The 27,585-nt window shown below is 41.7% G+C and overlaps 1 protein-coding gene across 1 annotated transcript; it reads right to left on the minus strand.

Annotated features, from left to right (window-relative positions):
* Positions 1 to 857: 857 nt before the first annotated feature.
* LOC120050871 (ly6/PLAUR domain-containing protein 6-like) lies at positions 858 to 13,804 on the minus strand. The gene is made up of 4 exons (XM_038997396.1): positions 13,690 to 13,804; positions 4,250 to 4,348; positions 1,808 to 1,938; positions 858 to 1,040 (listed from the first exon to the last, which is right to left on the minus strand). The coding sequence occupies exons 1-4, from the start codon at positions 13,802 to 13,804 to the stop codon at positions 858 to 860; spliced, it is 528 nt and encodes a 175-aa protein (XP_038853324.1).
* Between the last annotated feature and the right edge of the window lie 13,781 nt (positions 13,805 to 27,585).

Consider the following 27,585-nt stretch of genomic DNA (forward strand, 5'->3'; position numbering starts at 1 on the left):
GATGTCATAGACTGTTGGAGAGCATGACGCTGATGACGGTAGGAGTGTTAGATGTCATAGACTGTTGGAGAGCATGACGCTGATGACGGTAGGAGTGTTAGATGTCATAGACTGTTGGAGAGCATGACGCTGATGACGGTAGGAGTGTTAGATGTCATAGACTGTTGGAGAGCATGACGCTGATGACGGTAGGAGTGTTATGATGTCATAGACTGTTGGATAGCATGACGCTGATGACGGTAGGAGTGTTAGATGTCATAGACTGTTGGAGAGCATGACGCTGATGACGGTAGGAGTGTTAGATGTCATAGACTGTTGGAGAGCATGACGCTGATGACGGTAGGAGTGTTAGATGTCATAGACTGTTGGAGAGCATGACGCTGATGACGGTAGGAGTGTTAGATGTCATAGACTGTTGGAGAGCATGACGCTGATGACGGTAGGAGTGTTAGATGTCATAGACTGTTGGAGAGCATGACGCTGATGACGGTAGGAGTGTTAGATGTCATAGACTGTTGGATAGCATGACGCTGATGACGGTAGGAGTGTTAGATGTCATAGACTGTTGGAGAGCATGACGCTGATGACGGTAGGAGTGTTATGATGTCATAGACTGTTGGAGAGCATGACGCTGATGACGGTAGGAGTGTTATGATGTCATAGACTGTTGGATAGCATGACGCTGATGACGGTAGGAGTGTTAGATGTCATAGACTGTTGGAGAGCATGACGCTGATGACGGTAGGAGTGTTAGATGTCATAGACTGTTGGAGAGCATGACGCTGATGACGGTAGGAGTGTTAGATGTCATAGACTGTTGGAGAGCATGACGCTGATGACGGTAGGAGTGTTAGATGTCATAGACTGTTGGAGAGCATGACGCTGATGACGGTAGAGCTCAGACAGCCAGTGAGCAGCCAGTAGTGTGTGAGTAGACCGTTACTGCTGTGGAGGAGAGAGGTGGTGGAAAAGATGGCGTCCGTCTTGTTTCTTGGCAACTGCATGTTACAGATGTTTCCTTCACAGCAAGCAGTGCAGACCTGGAATCAGGAATAGAGATAGAATCAGAATCACCTTTATTCACCGAGTACATTAACACAGACACAGAATTTGAATACATGAAATGGTGCTTCCAGCAAAAAACTAAATCAACAGACAGAACACAGACAAACTACAGACAGAACACAGACAAACTACAGACAGAACACATACAACCACATACAAACCACAGACAGACTACAGACAGAACACATACAACCACAGACAGAACACATACAACCACAGACATACTACAGACAGAACACATACAACCACAGATAGACTACAGACAGAACACATACAACCACAGACATGCTACAGACAGAACACATACAACCACAGACATACTACAGACAGAACACATACAACCACAGACTACAGATGGAACACAGACTATGTTTGTATGTCCACAAACAGAACACAGACAGAGGAATTTCCAGAAAGAGATTCAAATAACTGCTGAGACGAGAACAGATTGTTATCCAAGTGAGATCATTCTAAACCAGGGCCTGGGGATTACCATGACAGTGTGGTAAATCACACCAGACACCACAGAGCAGAGAGACACATTCTGAACTGCAAATATTACTAATACAAGTTAAAATATCACCTTTCTTGTTATACATGCTGTATGTGTGTCCCCGTTGATAACTGCCCCTGGTTAGTCCCTCACCTGGTAAATTAAATGCAGTTGTACATGTAGGAGTTGCTTCAGCAGCCCGTGTCAGAAATGTAATGTTATTCAAAGGAAAGAGGCTTCTTTAATGACCTCGTATCCTTCATGGTTGTCCTGGGTGCAGCCTGTAGACAGACAGTGGGCCAGGGCCACACAGCGTTTGGTCACAGACACAGTGTTCCCCTGGACGTCCATCACATGGAGGGTGTAGCAGTACCTGGTCTCTGTCAGACACAGACACTGTCGTTAAAGGTGCAATCTGCAATATTTACAGCTGAGAGATGGATACATTTCTCCAGCGCTAAATGTCAGGGCTGCCGTTTAGCTTTATATATTATATATGCCGTTTAGCTTTATATATTATATATGCCGTTTAGCTTTATATATTATATATGCCGTTTAGCTTTATATATTATATATGCCGTTTAGCTTTATATATTATATATGCCGTTTAGCTTTATATATTGTCAAACTTGATCTAACGTTCAGACACTATGGAATCCTGAGAAATAACAGACCAATGAGCAATAAGTTGAACGATGATAAAAACACATCACTTTCACATTATTGTATGTCAGTTAAAACCTCTAACGAGCCTCAACCCCGGATCCGGGATCACCCCCCACCCCCCCCACACTGATTAGCATCGCTAGCATAGCGTCACAATTAAATAGTAGCATCTAAATATCATTAAATCACAAGTCCAAGCCACCTAATGAAAGATACAGATCTTGTGAATAAAGCCACCATTTCAGATTTTTAAAATGTTTTACAGGGAAGACACAATATGTAAATCTATTAGCTAACCACGTTAGCAAAGGACACGATTTTTTTACTCCCAACAGCTTTTTCCTGCGTCAGTAGCTATCACTAATTCGACTAGATAAAAATATATATAGCCACTAACCAAGAAACAACTTCATAATATGACAGTCTGATAACATATTTATGGTATAGCATAGTTTTTTTTGGGAAAAATGTGCATTTTTCAGGTATAAATCACAGTTCTACATTGCAGCTGCAATCTGAAATAGTGCTGACCCAGCCAGAACAATTACAGAGACCAACGTCATATAACGAATTACTCATCTTAAAACATTTCAGAAAAATACACAGCGTACAGATATTGAAAGCCCAACATCTGGTGAATCCAAACAATATTTCAGATTTATTAAATGTTTTATAACGAAAACAAAATGTAGCGCTAAATTAGCATAGCTATACAAGGCAGATTCGGCTAGGCGCCCACGGCCAGTTCACATGCACAACAGATATGATATAACATCGTAAATTGGGTCTTACTATGGCTGATCTTTCATCAGAATGTTGATCAAAGTGTCCTTTGTCAAGATGAGTCGTTGGTTCCGTTCAGAAATCTTCCTTTCCCACTCCATTTAGCACAGGTACCGGTCGAGTGGCACAGATCTCTCAAATGTAAATAAATTGTGACAACGGAACACCGCAAAACTCCCAAAAAAATTCAAATAATCTGATTAAACTATATTGAAAAAACATACATTACGATGATATGGTCACATGTATCAAACAAAATTCGACACGGAGATAGTTTTCATCCATAACGCCAGCAAAACAGTACACAATCGCAGCTCCAACTCGTGCGAATCAGCAAACCGGAAGTTGTCGGTCACGCCAAAGAAATAGGTCTTATTTCACGTCAGTACCAGATAAACAAAGAATTTCTCCTCTGACGTCCTCTTGACACCCAGAGGAAGGCGAATGAGGTGTGTTTCGGGTCATAGGGGGCACGACCATATATAGGCAGAGCTTTGAAGCCAGCATAACACATCTTGATTTTATGTTCTTGGTCATGGAAAGTGCTGTGAAATGACTTCTGTATCACTCAGAGACAAAATTGAAACGGTTTTAGAAACTAGAGATTGTTTTCTTTCCAATGGTATTATTTATATGCATGTAGTAAGAGCAATAATTGAATAAGAGGCAGTTTAATCTGTTGAGCAAATTATGCTAATGGGAAAATAGCACCCCCTGTATTCTCAAGAAGTAAACGCAAATGTAGCTTACTTTTCAACAGCAATGTAACTAATTTCCATGAATATCATGTGTTAACAATCTTCTTCTTCCTGAAGTGAACAGTAACACTGAGAGACTGGGGGTTCAGATGCATTGATTTAAACCATTCCTCACGTTTCACGTGGTAAACTACTATTTATCATTTGTTTATAACTCAAAGAATGTGCTTTTAAGATCAAATCTTTAAGGCAACAAATAACTTCACAATGATTTCAGACATTTAGTAGACAACCATATATCTATATAAAGAAGAGAGCCTGTGGAATTATACAGCCTGTATGTACTGTAGTTACATGTCCTGAAATACACTATGTTTAAGATACAGAAACCAGCAAAGAAAACATTGATAACCCTTCATTTTACAGCCTGGTATTTTCCTCTAATTTATATTTCTGCTCTGGACGGAGTCGAGAGGGTCTTAACAGGATTTGATGATAGATACAGAGCAGGCTGTAAATACCAGAAATACCTTACTGTAATTACCTCGTGGGCAGTATACGTCCGGAGCCCAGCGATTGCATTCGTAGTTGTCTGGTGCATCTTTACATGTGAAGCACTTGAACCCTCCAGGATGAGGTGTGGCTGTGGATACAAGAGGAGACAAGCTCAAGTCTATTATTAAGCATCTAGATTTAATAACATCTTTTTGGTAGATTTAATAACATGTCCCAAAATGAAAAAACACTTCACTGAATCAATACATTGTCATTACTCAATGAGCTATAGAAGAAATGCAAATTGTACAATTGACTACTAATTGTGAGTTCTTGTAGTCCTCAGCGCTACAGCGATATGTAGTCCTCAGCGATATGTAGTCCTCAGAGATACAGCGATATGTAGTCCTCAGAGCTACAGCGATATGTAGTCCTCAGCGCTACAGCGATATGTAGTCCTCAGAGCTACAGCGATATGTAGTCCTCAGCGATATGTAGTCCTCAGAGCTACAGCGATATGTAGTCCTAATCGATATGTAGTCCTCAGAGCTACAGCGATATGTAGTCCTCAGAGCTACAGCGATATGTAGTCCTCAGCGCTACAGCGATATGTAGTCCTCAGAGCTACAGCGATATGTAGTCCTCAGAGCTACAGCGATATGTAGTCCTCAGAGCTACAGCGATATGTAGTCCTCAGCGCTACAGCGATATGTAGTCCTCAGCGCTACAGCGATATGTAGTCCTCAGCGCTACAGCGATATGTAGTCCTCAGCGCTACAGCGATATGTAGTCCTCAGCGATATGTAGTCCTCAGCGCTACAGCGATATGTAGTCCTCAGCGATATGTAGTCCTCAGAGCTACAGCGATATGTAGTCCTCAGCGATATGTAGTCCTCAGAGCTACAGCGATATGTAGTCCTCAGAGCTACTGCGATATGTAGTCCTCAGCGCTACAGCGATATGTAGTCCTCAGAGCTACAGCGATATGTAGTCCTCAGCGCTACAGCGATATGTAGTCCTCAGCGATATGTAGTCCTCAGAGCTACAGCGATATGTAGTCCTAATCGATATGTAGTCCTCAGAGCTACAGCGATATGTAGTCCTCAGAGCTACAGCGATATGTAGTCCTCAGCGCTACAGCGATATGTAGTCCTCAGAGCTACAGCGATATGTAGTCCTCAGCGCTACAGCGATATGTAGTCCTCAGCGCTATGTAGTCCTCAGAGCTACAGCGATATGTAGTCCTCAGCGATATGTAGTCCTCAGAGCTACAGCGATATGTAGTCCTCAGCGATATGTAGTCCTCAGAGCTACAGCGATATGTAGTCCTCAAAGCTACAGCGATATGTAGTCCTCAGAGCTACAGCGATATGTAGTCCTCAGAGCTACTGCGATATGTAGTCCTCAGAGCTACTGCGATATGTAGTCCTCAGAGCTACAGCGATATGTAGTCCTCAGAGCTACTGCGATATGTAGTCCTCAGAGCTACAGCGATATGTAGTCCTCAGAGCTACAGCGATATGTAGTCCTCAGCGCTACAGCGATATGTAGTCCTCAGCGCTACAGCGATATGTAGTCCTCAGCGCTACAGCGATATGTAGTCCTCAGCGCTACAGCGATATGTAGTCCTCAGCGATATGTAGTCCTCAGCGCTACAGCGATATGTAGTCCTCAGAGCTACAGCGATATGTAGTCCTCAGCGCTACAGCGATATGTAGTCCTCAGCGCTACAGCGATATGTAGTCCTCAGCGATATGTAGTCCTCAGAGCTACAGCGATATGTAGTCCTAATCGATATGTAGTCCTCAGAGCTACAGCGATATGTAGTCCTCAGAGCTACAGCGATATGTAGTCCTCAGCGCTACAGCGATATGTAGTCCTCAGAGCTACAGCGATATGTAGTCCTCAGCGCTACAGCGATATGTAGTCCTCAGCGCTATGTAGTCCTCAGAGCTACAGCGATATGTAGTCCTCAGCGATATGTAGTCCTCAGAGCTACAGCGATATGTAGTCCTCAGCGATATGTAGTCCTCAGAGCTACAGCGATATGTAGTCCTCAGAGCTACTGCGATATGTAGTCCTCAGAGCTACAGCGATATGTAGTCCTCAGAGCTACAGCGATATGTAGTCCTCAGAGCTACAGCGATATGTAGTCCTCAGAGCTACAGCGATATGTAGTCCTCAGAGCTACAGCGATATGTAGTCCTCAGCGCTACAGCGATATGTAGTCCTCAGCGCTACAGCGATATGTAGTCCTCAGAGCTACAGCGATATGTAGTCCTCAGAGCTACAGCGATATGTAGTCCTCAGAGCTACAGCGATATGTAGTCCTCAGAGCTACAGCGATATGTAGTCCTCAGAGCTACAGCAAACAAAGGTTTGATGTTGCTGCTACAAACAGAGAGCGACTTTCCTTTAACGACATACATTTAACTACAGTACATACAGGACATGTAACTACAGTACATACAGGACATTTAACTACAGTACATACAGGACATTTAACTACAGTACATACAGGACATGTAACTACAGTACATACAGGACATTTAACTACAGTACATACAGGACATTTAACTACAGTACATACAGGACATTTAACTACAGTACATACAGGACATGTAACTACAGTACAAACAGGACATTTAACTACAGTACATACAGGGCATGTAACGACAGTACATACAGGACATGTAACTACAGTACATACAGGACATTTAACTACAGTACATACAGGACATGTAACTACAGTACATACAGGACATGTAACTACAGTACATACAGGACATTTAACTACAGTACATACAGGACATGTAACTACAGTACATACAGGACATTTAACTACAGTACATACAGGACATGTAACTACAGTACAAACAGGACATTTAACTACAGTACATACAGGGCATGTAACGACAGTACATACAGGACATGTAACTACAGTACATACAGGACATTTAACTACAGTACATACAGGACATGTAACTACAGTACATACAGGACATGTAACTACAGTACATACAGGACATTTAACTACAGTACATACAGGACATGTAACTACAGTACATACAGGACATGTAACGACAGTACATACAGGACATTTAACGACAGTACATGTAACTACAGTACATACAGGACATGTAACTACAGTACATACAGGACATGTAACTACAGTACATACAGGACATGTAACTACAGTACATACAGGACATTTAACTACAGTACATACAGGACATTTAACTACAGTACATACAGGACATTTAACTACAGTACATACAGGACATTTAACTACAGTACATACAGGACATGTAACTACAGTACATACAGGACATGTAACTACAGTACATACAGGACATGTAACTACAGTACAAACAGGACATTTAACTACAGTACATACAGGACATGTAACGACAGTACATACAGGACATTTAACTACAGTACATACAGGACATGTAACTACAGTACATTTAACTACAGTACATACAGGACATGTAACTACAGTACATACAGGACATGTAACTACAGTACATACAGGACATGTAACTACAGTACATACAGGACATTTAACTACAGTACATACAGGACATGTAACTACAGTACAAACAGGACATTTAACTACAGTACATACAGGACATGTAACGACAGTACATACAGGACATGTAACTACAGTACATTTAACTACAGTACATACAGGACATGTAACGAGAGTACATTTAACTACAGTACATACAGGACATTTAACTACAGTACATACAGGACATGTAACTACAGTACATTTAACTACAGTACATACAGGACATGTAACTACAGTACATACAGGACATTTAACTACAGTACATACAGGACATGTAACTACAGTACATACAGGACATGTAACTACAGTACATACAGGACATGTAACTACAGTACATACAGGACATTTAACTACAGTACATACAGGACATTTAACTACAGTACATACAGGACATTTAACTACGGGACATACAGGACATGTAACTACAGTACATACAGGACATGTAACTACAGTACATACAGGACATGTAACTACAGTACATACAGGACATGTAACTACAGTACATACAGGACATGTAACTACAGTACATACAGGACATGTAACTACAGTACATACAGGACATTTAACTACAGTACATACAGGGCATGTAACTACAGTACAAACAGGACATTTAACTACAGTACATACAGGACATGTAACGACAGTACATACAGGACATTTAACTACAGTACATACAGGACATGTAACTACAGTACATTTAACTACAGTACATACAGGACATGTAACTACAGTACATACAGGACGTGTAACTACAGTACATTTAACTACAGTACATACAGGACATTTAACTACAGTACATACAGGACATTTAACTACAGTACATACAGGACATTTAACTACAGTACATACAGGACATGTAACTACAGTACAAACAGGACATTTAACTACAGTACATACAGGACATGTAACGACAGTACATACAGGACATGTAACTACAGTACATACAGGACATGTAACTACAGTACATTTAACTACAGTACATACAGGACATGTAACGACAGTACATTTAACTACAGTACATACAGGACATTTAACTACAGTACATACAGGACATGTAACTACAGTACATTTAACTACAGTACATACAGGACATGTAACTACAGTACATTTAACTACAGTACATACAGGACATGTAACTACAGTACATACAGGACATTTAACTACAGTACATACAGGACATGTAACTACAGTACATACAGGACATGTAACTACAGTACATACAGGACATGTAACTACAGTACATACAGGACATTTAACTACAGTACATACAGGACATTTAACTACAGTACATACAGGACATTTAACTACGGGACATACAGGACATGTAACTACAGTACATACAGGACATGTAACTACAGTACATACAGGACATGTAACTACAGTACATACAGGACATGTAACTACAGTACATACAGGACATGTAACTACAGTACATACAGGACATGTAACTACAGTACATACAGGACATTTAACTACAGTACATACAGGGCATGTAACTACAGTACAAACAGGACATTTAACTACAGTACATACAGGACATGTAACGACAGTACATACAGGACATTTAACTACAGTACATACAGGACATGTAACTACAGTACATTTAACTACAGTACATACAGGACATGTAACTACAGTACATACAGGACGTGTAACTACAGTACATTTAACTACAGTACATACAGGACATTTAACTACAGTACATACAGGACATTTAACTACAGTACATACAGGACATTTAACTACAGTACATACAGGACATGTAACTACAGTACAAACAGGACATTTAACTACAGTACATACAGGACATGTAACGACAGTACATACAGGACATGTAACTACAGTACATACAGGACATGTAACTACAGTACATTTAACTACAGTACATACAGGACATGTAACGACAGTACATTTAACTACAGTACATACAGGACATTTAACTACAGTACATACAGGACATGTAACTACAGTACATTTAACTACAGTACATACAGGACATGTAACTACAGTACATACAGGACATTTAACTACAGTACATACAGGACATGTAACTACAGTACATACAGTACATACAGGACATTTAACTACAGTACATACAGGACATTTAACTACAGTACATACAGGACATTTAACTACAGTACATACAGGACATTTAACTCCAGTACATACAGGACATTTAACTACAGCACATACAGGACATTTAACTACAGTACATACAGGACATGTAACTACAGTACATTTAACTACAGTACATACAGGACATTTAACTACGGGACATACAGGACATGTAACTACAGTACATACAGGACATGTAACTACAGTACATACAGGACATTTAACTACAGTACATACAGGACATGTAACTACAGTACATACAGGACATTTAACTACAGTACATACAGGACATTTAACTACAGTACATACAGGACATGTAACTACGGGACATACAGGACATGTAACTACAGTACATACAGGACATTTAACTACAGTACATACAGGACATGTAACTACGGGACATACAGGACATGTAACTACGGGACATACAGTACATGTAACTACAGTACATACAGGACATGTAACTACAGTACATACAGGACATGTTATATTATGACATATTATGACAGGACAATACAGTTTGAATTGAATTAATGAACCATCAGTTCAACCGTCTAGATTCTAGAATAGAATGGTCTCTAAACTTTGCATGGAGACCATCTGCCGTGATCAAACAGTAGGCTTGTTTGGTTTGTTCAATTGGCAACCATTATGTTAATACTAAGAACACTGAGAATCAGGCCTCCCATTGGATAATGTGCCTCCCATTGGATAATGTGCATCCCAAATGGCACCCTATTCCCTATACCCTATATAGTGCACTAATTTTGATCATGATCAATGATCATGATCAACAAAAGTCTGCCTGCCTGCGAGTCTCACACACACACACACACACACACTCACACACTCGCTCTCTCACACACACACACACACACACACACACACACACACACACACACACACACACTCCCTCTAATCCACCCTCCATACCCCAAGCCCCCAGGGCTGTTCAAGGTCATCCTATCCCCCTGTACAAGCCGGGGCGTGGGTCCAAACATACACGCATTTCTTGGGGAATTCAGCTCAGATATCCCTATGAAATGAACAACCATAAACCTGATATAGGAGCTCTTGGCTTATCAGATGTTGAAGGCAGATTGTACCAAGAGAGCTGAGGTAAAATACATTAGACGAGATGTCAGTGTTTGACTGCAGGGAGATGGAGGGGAGTAGAGGAGGGGAACCATTAGGGTTCTGACCTCGTATATGCCTGCCTCTTAGAGCTACTGTGCGTTTCCATACTTCTCACGCGGCGGTGAGCCCAGTTCTCACTGTAGACCAGTATACTGTACTGTAGTCTGAGGAACTGTAGTCTGAGGAACTGTAGTCTGAGGAACTGTAGTCTGAGGAACTGTAGTCTGAGGGACTGTAGTCTGAGGGACTGTAGTCTGAGGAACTGTAGTCTGAGGAACTGTAGTCTGAGGAACTGTAGTCTGAGGGACTGTAGTCTGAGAGAACTGTAGTCTGAGGAACTGTAGTCTGAGGGACTGTAGTCTGAGGGACTGTAGTCTGAGGGACTGTAGTCTGAGGGACTGTAGTCTGAGGGACTGTAGTCTGAGGGACTGTAGTCTGAGGAACTGTAGTCTGAGGGACTGTAGTCTGAGAGAACTGTAGTCTGAGGAACTGTAGTCTGAGGAACTGTAGTCTGAGGAACTGTAGTCTGAGAGAACTGTAGTCTGAGAGAACTGTAGTCTGAGAGAACTGTAGTCTGAGGAACTGTAGTCTGAGGAACTGTAGTCTGAGAGAACTGTAGTCTGAGAGAACTGTAGTCTGAGGAACAGGGACAGAATGCGTCTCAGTTTCACAGAGAGAAAGGGGTGGAAAACAGGAAGTCACGTCTGGAAACTCGCACACATCTCACTGATACCCAACACCGCAGATGTAGTAAGCCAGAGACTGTGTCACACAGTGGTACATATTCTGAGTGGATGAGGAAGATACACTCCCCTACACTGGCATTGTGGATAAATATTGTTTTATTATAATCTCTTCATCTAGATATGGAAAGTACCTTCAAAGATGAAGGCAGGGTGGAGAGAGGCCTGACTGTGACCATTACCAGCTGTGGCCATGTCACCTTTGTCTGGGGATCAGAGCAGGGGCGGCATGCACCTCAAAGATCTGAGGGGGCACAAAGTACGTGAGGACGGCTGGGGGGGCTGTTCCGGCGAAGGGCCAAGCCCCCCCCTCTGTAAATTGGAGAATTTAGCCTTTTTCAAACACCTGAAACAGCTTTTTTCTACAATCCCACCCTTCAGTCCCGCCATTAAGCTCCACTCAACCCCTCCCATCTATCTCTGTTTGGATTTTTATTTGCTTATATATTGTTCAGCTGTGCTGTGATGTTTCACAAAAGTTCTGAGCCTTTCTATTCTCATAGTTTATACAGATCGTAAGTTAAAGATAAAGATTTTTGTTAAGAGTATTATTATATAGGGCTTCCGAGTTGCACTGCATCTCAGTGCAAGAGGTGTCACTACAGTCCTTGGTTCGAATCCAGGCTGTATCACATCCGACCATGATTGGGAGTCCCATAGGGTCCAGCGTCGTCCAGGTTTGGCTGGGGTAGGCCGTCATTGTAAATAAGAATTTGTTCTTAACTGACTTGCCTAGTTAAATAAAGGTTCAATTTAAATATTATTTAACGATTGACTATGACTTTGTAAACCACCCAGCAGTGCTATTTGCAGAGTTAGCTCCAAATGTTTAAATTCTTCAGCCATTCCTGAACCTGCGACCAAAAACAAGCTACATATGGACAGTACCAAAACAAATGAGCTAATGATTCTGTCTCTTCGCAGCAAAATCTGCAGAGCTGGGATGGTTGTATCCCACATATAGATAAAATGTTATTGGTTGCAAGAATTTGTATCATAATCTAAGTTTTGAATCCAGCGTTGTTTTGTGTATCAGTTTATAAACCATGTGCCATGGAGTCGGTACATTGAAATCTCTCCCCAACTATTTTGCATCTATATGGAACAGCTGTCCATTTTTGGTCCTTAAATAAAACTGCTATACTTTTTTATTTATCACAATTGTCTTTAACCAATGTTGTTCTTTAACGCAGGGCTGACAGACAAGTTCCTTACTTTTCCCCCTTCCACTTGCTTCTTCCATTGGTGCGGTAATGCTGCAATTAGTTTGTTGTAATTTTGAGTAGAGCAGGCATATATTTTTGTTAGCTGCATGTGTGACAACTCCACCAGTCCTATTTATGATATAATTTACAAAGATTATACCGTTTTTGGGGGGGTTTATTTCTCAAAAAAATAATTACAATATTTTGAGTTTAACCTTAATATTTGTTGTCATATTTGCCATATCTGTATTTTCTGGGGGATTAAACTGAAATTGAAACCAACTTTCTATAGCTTGTTTTATAAATAGCGACTCTAATTTGATTGATAGCCTGAAATGGCTTCTTGGTATCTAGTTATGAGGTTTGGAGATTGGCAACCTATCTGGGCGAGCTAAAGACAAATTCATAAAAGAAGAACCAAAAAATAAATCATAATAATACAAATTACAATAATATATATTTTTAAAAACAGTTACAGGACAAATATGAGGGGGAACGTGCCCCTGTGTGCCCCCATAAGAACTCTGGATCAGAGGGTCATGGATGGATGCCCTTTCTCTTGGCTGTTATAATGGTCACATCACAGTATTGATGACTCATCTCAAAGGTCACAGAGACATTGCCAGCAGACTCAACCAGAAGAAAAGAAAGGTATCAGACTCCATCTACTACAATTTGATACAAAAATACATTTCCAATGCATGTGTATTCATACTTGATGGATGGAGGAGGATGATGTCCTTCACAGTGAAGTCCCGTGATTGAGCCGCTTCCAGCCAATCAGCGATTAGCGTTAGAATTAGGACCCAGGCTGCTGGCCAGGCCTCCATCATTGGCTGAGACCTTCCACATGCAGCTGTCCGATTGGTCAACGTCCAGGACACTGTTGAGGGAAATCAATCAGGGAATAAAATATTAAAGGTAAACATCCTCAGAGTTGGAGAGAGACAGCGACAGAGAGAAAGAGATGGATTGAGAGAGATCGATCAGTACATCCGGAGTAGGTGATCAGTTGTCTGAATCTCACTCATGCTGTTGTGTGTGCTGTGCTTTGCTTCATTAGCTAAATGTCATCCAGACCCCGACTCAGATGGCATCCAGTAACTAACCCTATAGTGAATCTCATAAAGCTACGATCACAGTCTACAGTAAGTGGATTGATGACGGCTTTTCTCAGGTTGCTTGAATGGGGTAAAGGATTACTTTGAGGACCAATATATTATATCTATTACTTGTTATTAAAGTTGTATTCATAATATATTACTAAATCTATTATAGTCTATATATGACTGTTAAATATTATTAAAGCTGTTTAACTAATCTGTTAGTAAATCATCTATTATAGTCTACAACTACTAACTATCCCTATTCCCCTCCCATTGAAAACACAAAGCATTGTAACTGAACAAATGGTTATGGCAGTAAGAGAGCTCCAGCTCTAGGTCAGGCTCCTGGCCCCCACCGGTCACACAGTGACCCAGAGAGGATGGCTCAGTCATGGGGAAGTCATGTTAAGTAAGCCAAAGCTCTACAGCTAAATAACCAAAGTCAGATTATCTGATGTTCATGTTGTTCATCTCTGACTCTGTAAAACAATAAGAGGAGCTGGACAAAAAGAAGACCAACTAGATTAGAGATGGAATGTCTGTTTTGTTTTCCTATGTTATACAGCCTGACTACCAGCCCAGGCCAGAGAGGACAATGGTAGGTCTGGAGGGAGACTGGTGGCTGCCCCACTAAAGACCATCTTTACTTCCATACCAGTGAGCCTGGTAAATGGGACCAGTACCCATGACAAAGCACCTGATGCTGGACTCTCTATGGGTTCAGACCAGCGCCAGATGACCAGCCTCCTCTCCTCCTCCATGACTCTGGATGCACAGACTCAACTTGGTTCTACAATGTATGGGCCAATGGCAGGGGTTCAATTACTCAATCCCGGATAGAGAGCAATACGATAAGGTTGGAATTTTACACCTTGCAGAGATAAGATATTGATGGACTTTATTAATCCACTTTCTACCGAAAACTGAAACTTTTTTTGCACTATAACAAAGCCCTCCTTTACCTCCATTTAAATCCTGGTAATGTGAGCCATTTTTAAAAAATAATTCATTTATTCACACAATTTACTTTGCTAAGTAGTCTTATCCCATATCAGAAAGATATTCAATATTCATTGATTGAACTTCAAACAAACTCCCCAATCTCTAATAAGAAGCCTTGGTGTGCAACATTATTCAATACAGTAGCTGGAATAAAACACACTAGCAAAAAGCTAGAGGACGACCAGGTCTAGCCAGCCTTGGCTTGAACATGAAGTCAGATTTATAAGAGTAGCTAGATTTTTAAGAGATCAGATGGCTTCCATTCTGGATTCCTTTAATTCCACTTCAATTGGCGGTTGACGACCGTACGGTTGTATTTTTGCCTGCTGCCCTTCATGACGACTGTACGGTTGTATTTTTGCCTGCTGCTCTTCATGACGACCGTACGGTTGTATTTTTGCCTGCTGCCCTTCATGACGACTGTACGGTTGTATTTTTGCCTGCTGCTCTTCATGACGACTGTACGGTTGTATTTTTAACTGCTGCTCTTCATGACGACTGTACGGTTGTATTTTTAACTGCTGCTCTTCATGACGACCGTACGGTTGTATTTTTAACTGCTGCCCTTCATGACGACCGTAAGGTTGTATTTTTGCCTGCTGCCCTTCATGACGACCATACGGTTGTATTTTTGCCTGCTGCTCTTCATAACGACCGTACGGTTGTATTTTTGCCTGCGGCCCTTCATGACGACTGTACGGTTGTATTTTTGCCTGCTGCCCTTCATAACGACCGTACGGTTGTATTTTTGCCTGCTGCCCTTCATAACGACCGTACGGTTGTATTTTTGCCTGCTGCCCTTCATAACGACCGTACGGTTGTATTTTTGCCTGCTGCCCTTCATGACGACCGTACGGTTGTATTTTTGCCTGCTGCCCTTCATGGCGACCGTACGGTTGTATTTTTGCCTGCTGCTCTTCATGACGACCGTAAGGTCGTAAGGTCATATATTAAATGTTTTAATATAATATGTCTGTGGTCTATAGAGATACTGTTATAATTTATACTTCAATAACGCTCTAATTATGTATAAATATATTTATGTGCAATCTTTATGAGATACACAGCAGACAATCTAATCCAAACTAAAATATAAGTATGATATATTTATTCTATATTTATTTGTATCAGATTGATGCACATATAATTCTAAGCACATTATGTAGTTTCCATTCAAGTCTTTCTTTTCAAAGCATGTCAACTAGAATACATTGAGACAGGAACTTCAAACCTTCCTCCTTCCTCTCAACCCTTCTGCCAGAGCTGGAGCAATAAACAGATCTGTCACCAACACTTTATTACCTGCATGCCAGTGGAGGCTGAGGGGAGGACGGCTCATAATAATGGCTGGAACGGAGTCAATGGAATGGCATCAAACATGTGGAAACCGTGTGTTTGGGGTATTCCACCCATTCCGCTCCAGTCATTACCACGAGCCCGTCCTCCTCCATTAAGGTGCCACCAACCTCCTGTGCTGCATGCATTCTTTTGGAAATGAAAGAGTGGTTGTTGCGGTAGCGTTTTAGCATATAAAGTAATATTGTATTTTATTTTGATTAGATTCAAGGGCAGATTTACAGTGGATTGATGGCAGGAAATGGCTTCAATTAAATCCTTCCTCTAAGATGAGACCTGCATAGAAACCACATGCATTCTCTCTCATCATTTTATCTCTCTCTATTTCTTTCTCCATCTACATCGCTCTCTCTTTCTCTGCATTCCACTGGCCACTGGCCAGTAATCACTTGCCCAGGTGGAAGGTCAGGCAGGCAATGAGAGAGAGAGAGAGAGAGAGAGAGAGATAGAGAGAGACTGTAATGTTTACTGTTCATTTTTATTGTTTATTTCACTTTTGTTTATTATCTAGTTCACTTGCTTTGACAATGTTTACATATCTGATCCAGGACTCCTGTCCTCCTGTACTAGGGCCAGGTGGGAAAGGTGATCCTGATCCAGGACTCCTGTCCTCCTGTACTAGGGCCTGGTCAGAAAGGTGATCCTGAACCAGGACTCCTGTCCTCCTGTACTAGGGCCAGGTCAGAAAGGTGATCCTGAACCAGGACTCCTGTCCTCCTGTACTAGGGCCAGGTGGGAAAGGTGATCCTGAACCAGGACTCCTGTCCTCCTGTACTAGGGCCAGGTGGGAAAGGTGATCTGAACCAGGACTCCTGTCCTCCTGTACTAGGGCCAGGTGGGGAAGGTGATCCTGAACCAGGACTCCTGTCCTCCTGTACTAGGGCCAGGTGGGAAAGGTGATCTGAACCAGGACTCCTGTCCTCCTGTACTAGGGCCAGGTGGGAAAGGTGATCTGAACCAGGACTCCTGTCCTCCTGTACTAGGGCCAGGTCAGAAAGGTGATCTGAACCAGGACTCCTGTCCTCCTGTACTAGGGCCAGGTGGGGAAGGTGATCTGAACCAGGACTCCTGTCCTCCTGTACTAGGGCCAGGTGGGGAAGGTGATCCTGAACCAGGACTCCTGTCCTCCTGTACTAGGGCCAGGTGGGAAAGGTGATCCTGAACCAGGACTCCTGTCCTCCTGTACTAGGGCCAGGTGGGAAAGGTGATCTGAACCAGGACTCCTGTCCTCCTGTACTAGGGCCAGGTGGGAAAGGTGATCTGATACAGGCAACGTGATATTCCAGGTCAAACAGGGAACAACAATCCTCTGTGAATGACTGGGGTTCTTCCCTTCACTACAGTGCAGAGGCACAGAGAGAGAGATGCTAATTCCTTCTGTTGTGTTCAGAGATCCACAAGAACTAGTCAGAACAAATGTTGGTGTAGGAGTATGATTCTCTCTATGGTGTCATTTATCTCTGTGGGATACTACAACACTGAGTAAGAAGCTAAGAGACTTCTGAACCACTGTAGTCAGCCAACAGAGGATTATACAGTGTACATGGGCCTCTATGTATGAGAATCTGGTTAGTCCCAAGTAGCTGAGTTGGTAGAGCATGGTGCTTGGAAAGCCAGGGTTGTGGGTTTGATTCCCATGGGGGACCAGTATGAAAGTCTGTGCACTCCCTACTGTAAGTCATTCTGGATAAGAGATGACTAAAAGAGGCTAGGGTTTATTAAGATAAATTATAACTTCATCCTAAATGACAACAACAGCTAAACTATTGGCCCTGAAGAGACAGCAACCCAGTCTAAGTGTAGTGGTGCTGATCTGGAAGATGATTAAAAACCTGGTCAAAAAGAATTTCCCTCAAGTCACATAGCATATGTCTCATATAACAAAATCGTCGGTTTTGGATTCCAAAGAAAGACTGGTCGCAATTAAGCTTTAAATCAATATCCATTCCATTGAAATTCAAGATTGAATCGTGTGTGGAGCACAGATTGTTGGACCACTTTGAGGTACTGTAAGTCAACTGTAAGGTCTCTTAACCCTCTGGTAACTCCATAGACAGGGCCATATTGTGGGAGTAGATATAATTAGTGGTTATACAGAGGGCAGGCTGGGTTAAGAACCTGCTGCTGTCTGTTTTATAGGAAGTCCTGAGTAAATCTGTCACTCACTGATTTAGTGAAAAAAAGGAGCTATCTAGAACCTTAAAGGGTTCTTCGGCTGTCCCCATAGGAGAACCCTTTGAAGAACCCCTTTTTAGTTGCAGGTAGAACCCTTTTGGGTTCCAAGTAGAACCATTTTGGTTCCATGTAGAACAGGTTCTACCTGTAACCAAAAAGGGTTACCCTATGGGGACAGCCGAAGAACCCTTTTGGAACCCTTTTTTCTAAGAGTGTACTATATGTTTCAATGGACTGAGGCCCATACTGTACCTCTACGTGCCTGGTCTCTGGGACTGACTGCTAGAGAAGTAGTAGGACAGAGAAATGTATGGCGGAGGCGTTGTGCCCTTCAGTGTCACCGTGGAACGTCAAGAGGCTGTCTGGGAGGCTGTTGGTGATATGGTGCTAGTCATTGAGATATGGTCTACTATCCAAGAGCTCCGGACATCCTGTTGGTTCTATTACTGTACCATCCTGCCCTTTATGATGACGTAGAACATTCCTTTATGTAGACCTAGAACATTCCTTTATGATGACCTAGAACATTCCTTTATGATGATGTAAAACATTCCTTTATGATGACGTAGAACATTCCTTTATGATGACGTAGAACATTCCTTTATGATGATGTAGAACATTCCTTTATGATGACGTAGAACATTCCTTTATGATGATGTAGAACATTCCTTTATGATGACGTAGAACATTCCTTTATGATGATGTAGAACATTCCTTTATGATGACGTAGAACATTCCTTTATGATGACGTAGAACATTCCTTTATGTAGACCTAGAACATTCCTTTATGATGCTTTATGATGACCTAGAACATTCCTTTATGATGACCTAGAACATTCCTTTATGATGCTTTATGATGACCTAGAACATACCTTTATGATGACCTAGAACATTCTTTATGATGCTTTATGATGACCTAGAACATTCCTTTATGATGACCTAGAACATTCCTTTATGATGACCTAGAACATTCTTGATGATGCTTTATGATGACCTAGAACGTTCCTTTATGATGACGTAGAACATTCCTTTATGATGACCTAGAACATTCTTTTATGATGACCTAGACCATTCTTGATGATGCTTTATGATGACCTAGAACATTCCTTTATGATGACCTAGAACATTCTTTTATGATGACCTAGAACATTCTTGATGATGCTTTATGATGACCTAGAACATTCCTTTATGATGGCGTAGAACATTAATTTATGATGACCTAGAACATTCTTTATGATGCTTTATGATGACCTAGAACATTCCTTTATGATGCAAAGCTGATTTAGGGCTCTATTCAATCACATCCGCTTTAGCCTCCATCCACATAGCGGTTGTTTTGGCAGTGTCAGAGTTGGAACTGTGTTCGAGCTGTCAGATCCACAAGTTGTTCCTGGCATTATACATAAAGTGGGCATTGCCATTGGCTGCACGGAGTCGGATTAAGAGAAATCCCATGCAGCCTTGTTTGAACACTGGAATGTGAGATGTAATCTACACCTTGATTAGGCTGATAGAAATCGATTATTGATTAATGATTTTAAATCTGAGATATAGCCTACACTTTCTCATTCTGAACTTCTAACGTGAGTGGGACGGGTGTGGCTTCGTGACATTGATCAAGAGTAGCTGCTCACTGATTTGACACCTCTGACCGCCAAAACATCAGCTATGCGGGTGTCGGCTATCACCGTTTAATGCTTGATCTGATTGAATCTAGACCTTAATGCTGGGTGCTGAGATTGGTGTAGACAGGCAGACAGGTGGTGTGAGGATATGGAGCAATGAATGGACCAGCGGACGGATTAACACACAGCAGGCTCTGGACCTCTGGACCTCTGGACCTCTGGCTGCCTGGAGTCACAGACTTTGATTCTCTACTTTTCCCCCATCTCTTCTTCCTGACCCTGTGGCTCCACTACTTCCATCTCTTATTAAGTGATTTGTAAGAGAGAGGCCCGCTTTGGACGACAGGGGCCAGAGGCTGTCCCCAGTTAGGGTGCTGTACAAATGGAATTTCTGTTGCATGGCTTTTACATGAAAAGGGAGACCAAGAGAGAGCAAGAGAGAGCAAGAGAGAGCAAGAGAGAGGGAGAGAGAGCAAGAGAGAGCAAGAGAGAGGGAGAGAGAGCAAGAGAGAGAAAGAGAGAGGGAGAGAGAGAGAGAGAGGGAGAGAGAGAGAGAGAGAAAGAGAGAGAGAGAGAGAGAGGGGAGAGAAAGAGAGAGAGAGAGGGAGAGGAGAGACCACTGACTTCTGCATATTAAGGAAAGGAGGCTTCTAAAAAAAATCTAAATTACAAGACTCACAACAGCCACACTCTCACCCCGTTCCACACTCTCACACACAGACAGACTGCCTCTGTGATGACGTCTCACGTCACCCCGCTCCTCCGCTCTCTCCACTGGCTTCCAGTTGAAGCTCGCATCCGCTACAAGACCATGGTGCTTGCCTACGGAGCTGTGAGGGGAACGGCACCTCAGTACCTTCAGGCTCTGATCAGGCCCTACACCCAAACAAGGGCACTGCGTTCATCCACCTCTGGCCTGCTCGCCTCCCTACCACTGAGGAAGTACAGTTCCCGCTCAGCCCAGTCAAAACTGTTCGCTGCTCTGGCACCCCAATGGTGGAACAAACTCCCTCACGACGCCAGGACAGCGGAGTCAATCACCACCTTCCGGAGACACCTGAAACCCCACCTCTTTAAGGAATACCTAGGATAGGATAAAGCAATCCTTCTGACCCCCCCCCCCCCCCCCCCCTTAAAAGATTTAGATGCACTATTGTAAAGTGGCTGTTCCACTGGATGTCATAAGGTGAATGCACCAATTTGTAAGTCGCTCTGGATAAGAGCGTCTGCTAAATGACTTAAATGTAAATGTAAATGATGACCAGGCCAGACCACAAATAGACATGTTTTTACTTGAGTTTCAAAGGAATTCCGGCAAACAACTCGTTTAGAATGCTTCCCAATACCTATGTATTTTAAAGTTATAGCATGACGCATGATGCATCTTTTTAAGTAGTTTGGAAAATACTGACTGGAATTGAAGCTAAATTGATAACCCATGCAGATGTATTTCTAGGAGGCCAGACAGACTTCCTGAGAAAACGCCAAATACACTGCATTCGGGAAGTATTCAGACCACTTGACTTTTTACACATTTTATTACATTACAGCCGTATTCCAGAATGGATTCAATCGTTTCCCCCCATCATCAATCTGCACACAATACCTCATAATCACAAAGCAAAAACAGGATTTTAAAAATGTTTGCAACAGAAAGAATCTGACAGTGGGATGCAGGAACATACGTGTACAGTGATGTCAGTGTGAGGACTCTCTCTGCACACCTGGACAGTAGTAATTCTACAGTATGGTTGTAGTGAACCTGCTGAAGGTAGAAGCCTCAGGGCAGCCTGCTGTGTTTTAAACCCTGTCATTCCTATAGCCATAATAACACCACTTAACACTGTAGTGTACCTCACTTGTTTAATGTAGGCCAACCACACAGCTGTGGAACAGTGCTCCCATCCCGGCCTAGCCCTTCTGACCGATTTTAGCACTAGCAAACCGGATTTAGCTACAATACAATAAAATACAACAATACGGCCAACTGTTAAATCTGGAGAGAAGAATTCCTGCTCTCTCTGCTCTCTCAGTGTGTCGATTGTCTTTCATTGTGCTGAGGCAGCTATAAGTAAATGTACACTCAGTGGATTATTTATGGGCACATATGGCAGCACTGCACTGGCATTGCAGTTCCTAAACCTGCGCCATGCACCTGCTAACGTTACTACTTTAAGTATTCCCTAAATCAGTCTGACAGCTCTGCAATCTCATCCCCTTTGAATGGGGATATCTTAAAATAATGGAATGCTCACAATTCGTAATCTGATTAATTTTAGAAAACTCCGTTTCAAATAGTTTAAAACGAGATAGAGAGCTAATTGTATTTTATATAGAACAGGGACCACTGCTAGTAAAACGTACAAAGTTTCCAAACAACTCACATTTGACTAGTAATCAACTAAAACGCGCACTGATTTGTCTATTGGAAATATAGATGGGTAAGAAGTACCCAGATAAGAATATGTGGATCACAGCTGTTTTATGTCTCATATCTCATTTCATTGTGCACAGTGTTCAACCTAAAGAATCATTTTTTTTTAAACTGCACCGCAATCTCTGAAAACAACACTTACCCAAATAAAACGCCTCCCGAACTCCGTGGGTAAATCAACTGAAGAATATTCCACTTGTTATTCTAGATAAACACTACATTCGGGGTCAGAAGTGGATGTGTAGCCCGATTGAATCGACATACTACTGAGAACGAATGCCGCTCTTGTCGTGCTCTTGCAGTTTCGGGAGTTTCTGTAGGCGTGTATTATACGTAACCATTGGAACGTCAGTGCAAGAGAGATGCAGGGGGAATTGGAAGATGGGGGTCTTCACTTTATCCATCCCATATCCATTGTATTCATCTACACATATGGTACATGGATTATTGTCAAGACATTACAAATGTTTTTCAATATCAATATTTTGACTTTTAAGATCTAAAATGGTTATTACAATTTTGACTATTCTATTTGTTATTCTTTAACTGTTACACATATTATAAAATCACTCCAATAAAATGAATAGGCTAGAATGGAAACATATTTGTTTCCATTTATTAAACTGTTTTACACAAACCTAAATCAGTTCCACGTAATCACTGTCTTCTTGTGGGGATAACTCTTTAGGAACAACGCCCAATAAATATACTATTAGCTAGCTCTTTGAAGTCTGTTATAACGGGTTCAGATTCCACTAGGGCCCTACAGACCACACATGGTTCCTCTAGATCTCTTTCCACTAGCAACATTTATCACCACAAGTTGAATAGCTTTATGAACTTTAATTGCTGATTGTGTGTGACAAAATATTCATTTCCCCAGTGGAAAAACTCTCAGTGACATGCATTCATTTACCAAATACATAACTCGTTCCAGAACAGACCTGGAGATGAATGCCTACATAAAGTCTGAACATGAACTAGGTTTACATAGACATGGAATCAGATGAATGCCTACATAAAGTCTGAACATGAACTAGGTTTACATAGACATGGAATCAGATGAATGCCTACATAAAGTCTGAACATGAACTAGGTTTACATAGACATGGAATCAGATGAATGCAACATAAAGTCTGAACATGAACTAGGTTTACATAGACATGGAATCAGATGAATGCCTACATAAAGTCTGAACATGAACTAGGTTTACATAGACATGGAATCAGATGAATGCCTACATAAAGTCTGAACATGAACTAGGTTTACATAGACATGGAATCAGATGAATGCCTACATAAAGTCTGAACATGAACTAGGTTTACATAGACATGGAATCAGATGAATGCCTACATAAAGTCTGAACATGAACTAGGTTTACATAGACATGGATTGGAAGGGCTTGTAAGAGTTTCCTGTTCCTGGAACCTGAACACATATAAAGAACAGCAGCTAGCCATGATGCTGTGTTATTTGCTGTGAAACCTGAAGGAAGGATCAACCCATCAAGGCAGTGTGTTGAGAGAGTGACTGATTCTGGCCCTGACTGTGCAGAGGTTCACCGTCACAAACTGACGCAGCTGTTAGCTGGTGTTGAAAATACACCCTTTCATTTGCGTTGCTTGTCAGTTCTGTCTGTGTCGGTGTGCTCAACATTTCAACATTATATAAGACAAGCAAGGAGATTTCCGTGTCCTTACTTGAATGGTCTCTGGATTAATGCCAGTGATATTAGATGAATGTTTAGTCTGTGAATGCCCTTTCATCTGACTGTACACAGACGTACTGAATTCCTCTTAGCATACATAAGTAAAAGGTCAGATTTATGTTGCTCTGAAAACATTTCTAATCAATACATTTGTATTGTATTTATATATTTTAAACAGCACATTAACATGGACAGGATCATGTGAAAAGAGAAAGCGAGAGAGGAGAGAGAGAGAGAATTCTGACCAAGAATTCACAAAATGGGATAAACACCAAATTGAGAGACTGCATGCAGAATTCTGCAAAAATATCCTCTGTACAACGTAAAATACCAAATAATGCAGATTAATTATCAAAATCTAGAAAAATAGCTGTTAAATTCTACAACCACCTAAAAGGAAGTGATTCCCAAACCTTCCATAACAAAGCCATGGAAAAAAAGTGCCTATAAACATGGAAAGAGCAATTTACATCATCACCTCACTCAAGAGGGATTAACCTGGAGAAGAGTCCCCTAAGCAAGCTGGTCCTTGGGCTCTGTTCACAAACACAAACACACCCCACAGAGCCCCACGACAGCAACACAATTAGACCCAACCAAATCATGAGAAAACAAAAAGATAATTACTTGACACATTGGAAATAATTTATTTGGCCCTTAACAGAGAGTACACAGTGGCAGAATACCTGACTACTGTGACTGACCCAAAATTAAGGAAATCTTTGACTATGTACAGACTCAGTGAGTATAGCCTTGCTATGTGCACACTGCCCACAAAATGAGGTGGAAACTGAACTGCACTTCCTAACTTCCTGCCAAATGTATGACAATATTAGAGACACATATTTCCTTCAAATTACACAGACCCACAAAGAATTTGAAAACAAATCCAATTTTGATAAACTTCCTTATCTATTGGATGAAATATCACAGTGTGCAATCACATCAGCAAGATGTGTAACCTGTTGCCACAAGAAAAGGGCAACCAGTGAAGAACAAACACCATTGTAAATACAACCCATATTTCTGTTTATTTATTTTCCCTTTTGTAACTATTTGCACATCATTATAACACTGTATATAGACATAATATGACATTTGAAATGTCTTTATTCTTTTGGAACTTTTGTGAGTGTAATGTTTACTGTTAATTTTGTATTGTTTATTATCTTGCTTTGGCAATGTAAACATATGTTTCCCATGCCAATAAAGCCTCTTAAATTGAAATTGAGAGAGGGAGAGAGGGAGAGAGGGAGAGAGAGAGAGAGAGAGAGAGAGAGAGAGAGAGAGAGAGAGAGAGAGAGAAATAAAGAAAAGGGAGATGATAAAAGGATGACTTCTTCGTTGGTTCCTAGAGGGCATCATTACAATCAAACATTCCTGAGGATACCATGGTTAACTGGGTTGGATTCATTCCTGAGGATACCATGGTTAACTGGGTTGGATTCATTCCTGAGGATACCATGGTTAACTTGGTTGGATTCATTCCTGAGGATACCATGGTTAACTGGGTTGGATTCATTCCTGAGGATACCATGGTTAACTGGGTTGGATTCATTCCTGAGGATACCATGGTTAACTGGGTTGGATTCATTCCTGAGGATACCATGGTTAACTGGGTTGGATTCATTCCTGAGGATACCATGGTTAACTGGGTTGGATTCATTCCTGAGGATACCATGATTAACTGGGTTGGATTCATTCCTGAGGATACCATGGTTAACTGGGTTGGATTCATTCCTGAGGATACCATGGTTAACTGGGTTGGATTCATTCCTGAGGATACCATGATTAACTGGGTTGGATTCATTCCTGAGGATACCATGGTTAACTGGGTTGGATTCATTCCTGAGGATACCATGATTAACTGGGTTGGATTCATTCCTGAGGATACCATGGTTAACTGGGTTGGATTCAAACAACATAGTGTGACTGACCATCCATTACAAAGCTGTTGCGAAGAATCCACAGGATACATAAATGTGATGGACACTAGGACAAAGGACAGAATGACCCGTGTAATGTCAGCCAAGCCTAGTGAACCTTTTCAGTGAGAAGTCCAGCTAAGCCTAGTGAACCTTTTCCGCGAGGAGTCCAGCCAAGCCTAGTGATCCTTTTCATTGAGGAATCCGGCCAAGCCTAGTGAACCTTTTCAGAGAGGAATCCGGCCAAGCCTAGTGAACCTTTTCATTGAGGAGTCCAGCCAAGCCTAGTGAACCTTTTCATTGAGGAATCCAGCCAAGCCTAGTGAACCTTTTCAGTGAGGAGTCCAGCCAAGCCTAGTGAACCTTTTCAGTGAGGAATCCAGCCAAGCCTAGTGAACCTTTTCAGAGAGGAATCCAGCTAAGCCTAGTGAACCTTTTCAGTGAAGAGTCCAGCCAAGGCTAGTGAACCTTTTCAGTGAAGAGTCCAGCCAAGGCTAGTGAACCTTTTCCGTGAGGAGTCCAGCCAAGCCTAGTGAACCTTTTCAGTGAGGAATCTTTTCAGAAAGACCAAAAGTGAACAGGGACTCTATGGGGTATGAGTTATACATGGTATCAAGGGAAACCTCTGTCCTGCAGCACCGTCTGTCCTAAGCATGTTATAAACCTCTGTCCTGCAGCACCGTCTGTCCTAAGCATGTTATAAACCTCTGTCCTGCAGCACCGTCTGTCCTAAGCATGTTATAAACCTCTGTCCTGCATCACGGTCTGTCCTAAACATGTTAGAAACATTACAGTCTATCAATTATGTATTAACACATTTTAATGTTTCAACAATATTTACATGAACTTGAGGAAATGATGTCATCTAATATGTAAATACTGTAAATTATCTTGATTAATTCTAATCATATCAACCTGTTACGACTGGATTCAGTGATGTCATATGTAGAGACAGGCTATCTAGTATTGTAGGTCCTCCCTTTAAAGCACACATCTTTACACCTGACAGCCGTGGACCCTGCGGCTGCTACTATAGCTTATCATAATACTATTTACCAGGCTTACTGTCCTAAATGATATAGCAGTGTTGTGATGTTCCATATTGGACATCAAAAGGAGGTCAGCTGCTCTGCATGGTTGAATATGTTGTCTTCTGCTGCCTACTCAAACCAACTGTCTGTCTGTCTGTCTGTCTGTCTGTCTGTCTGTCTTCTGCTGCCTACTCAAACAAACTGTCTGTCTGTCTGTCTGTCTGTCTTCTGCTGCCTACTCAAACAAAC

The sequence above is a fragment of the Salvelinus namaycush genome, chromosome 7, assembly GCF_016432855.1.
Source record: "Salvelinus namaycush isolate Seneca chromosome 7, SaNama_1.0, whole genome shotgun sequence".
NCBI classification, from domain to species: Eukaryota; Metazoa; Chordata; class Actinopteri; order Salmoniformes; family Salmonidae; genus Salvelinus; species Salvelinus namaycush.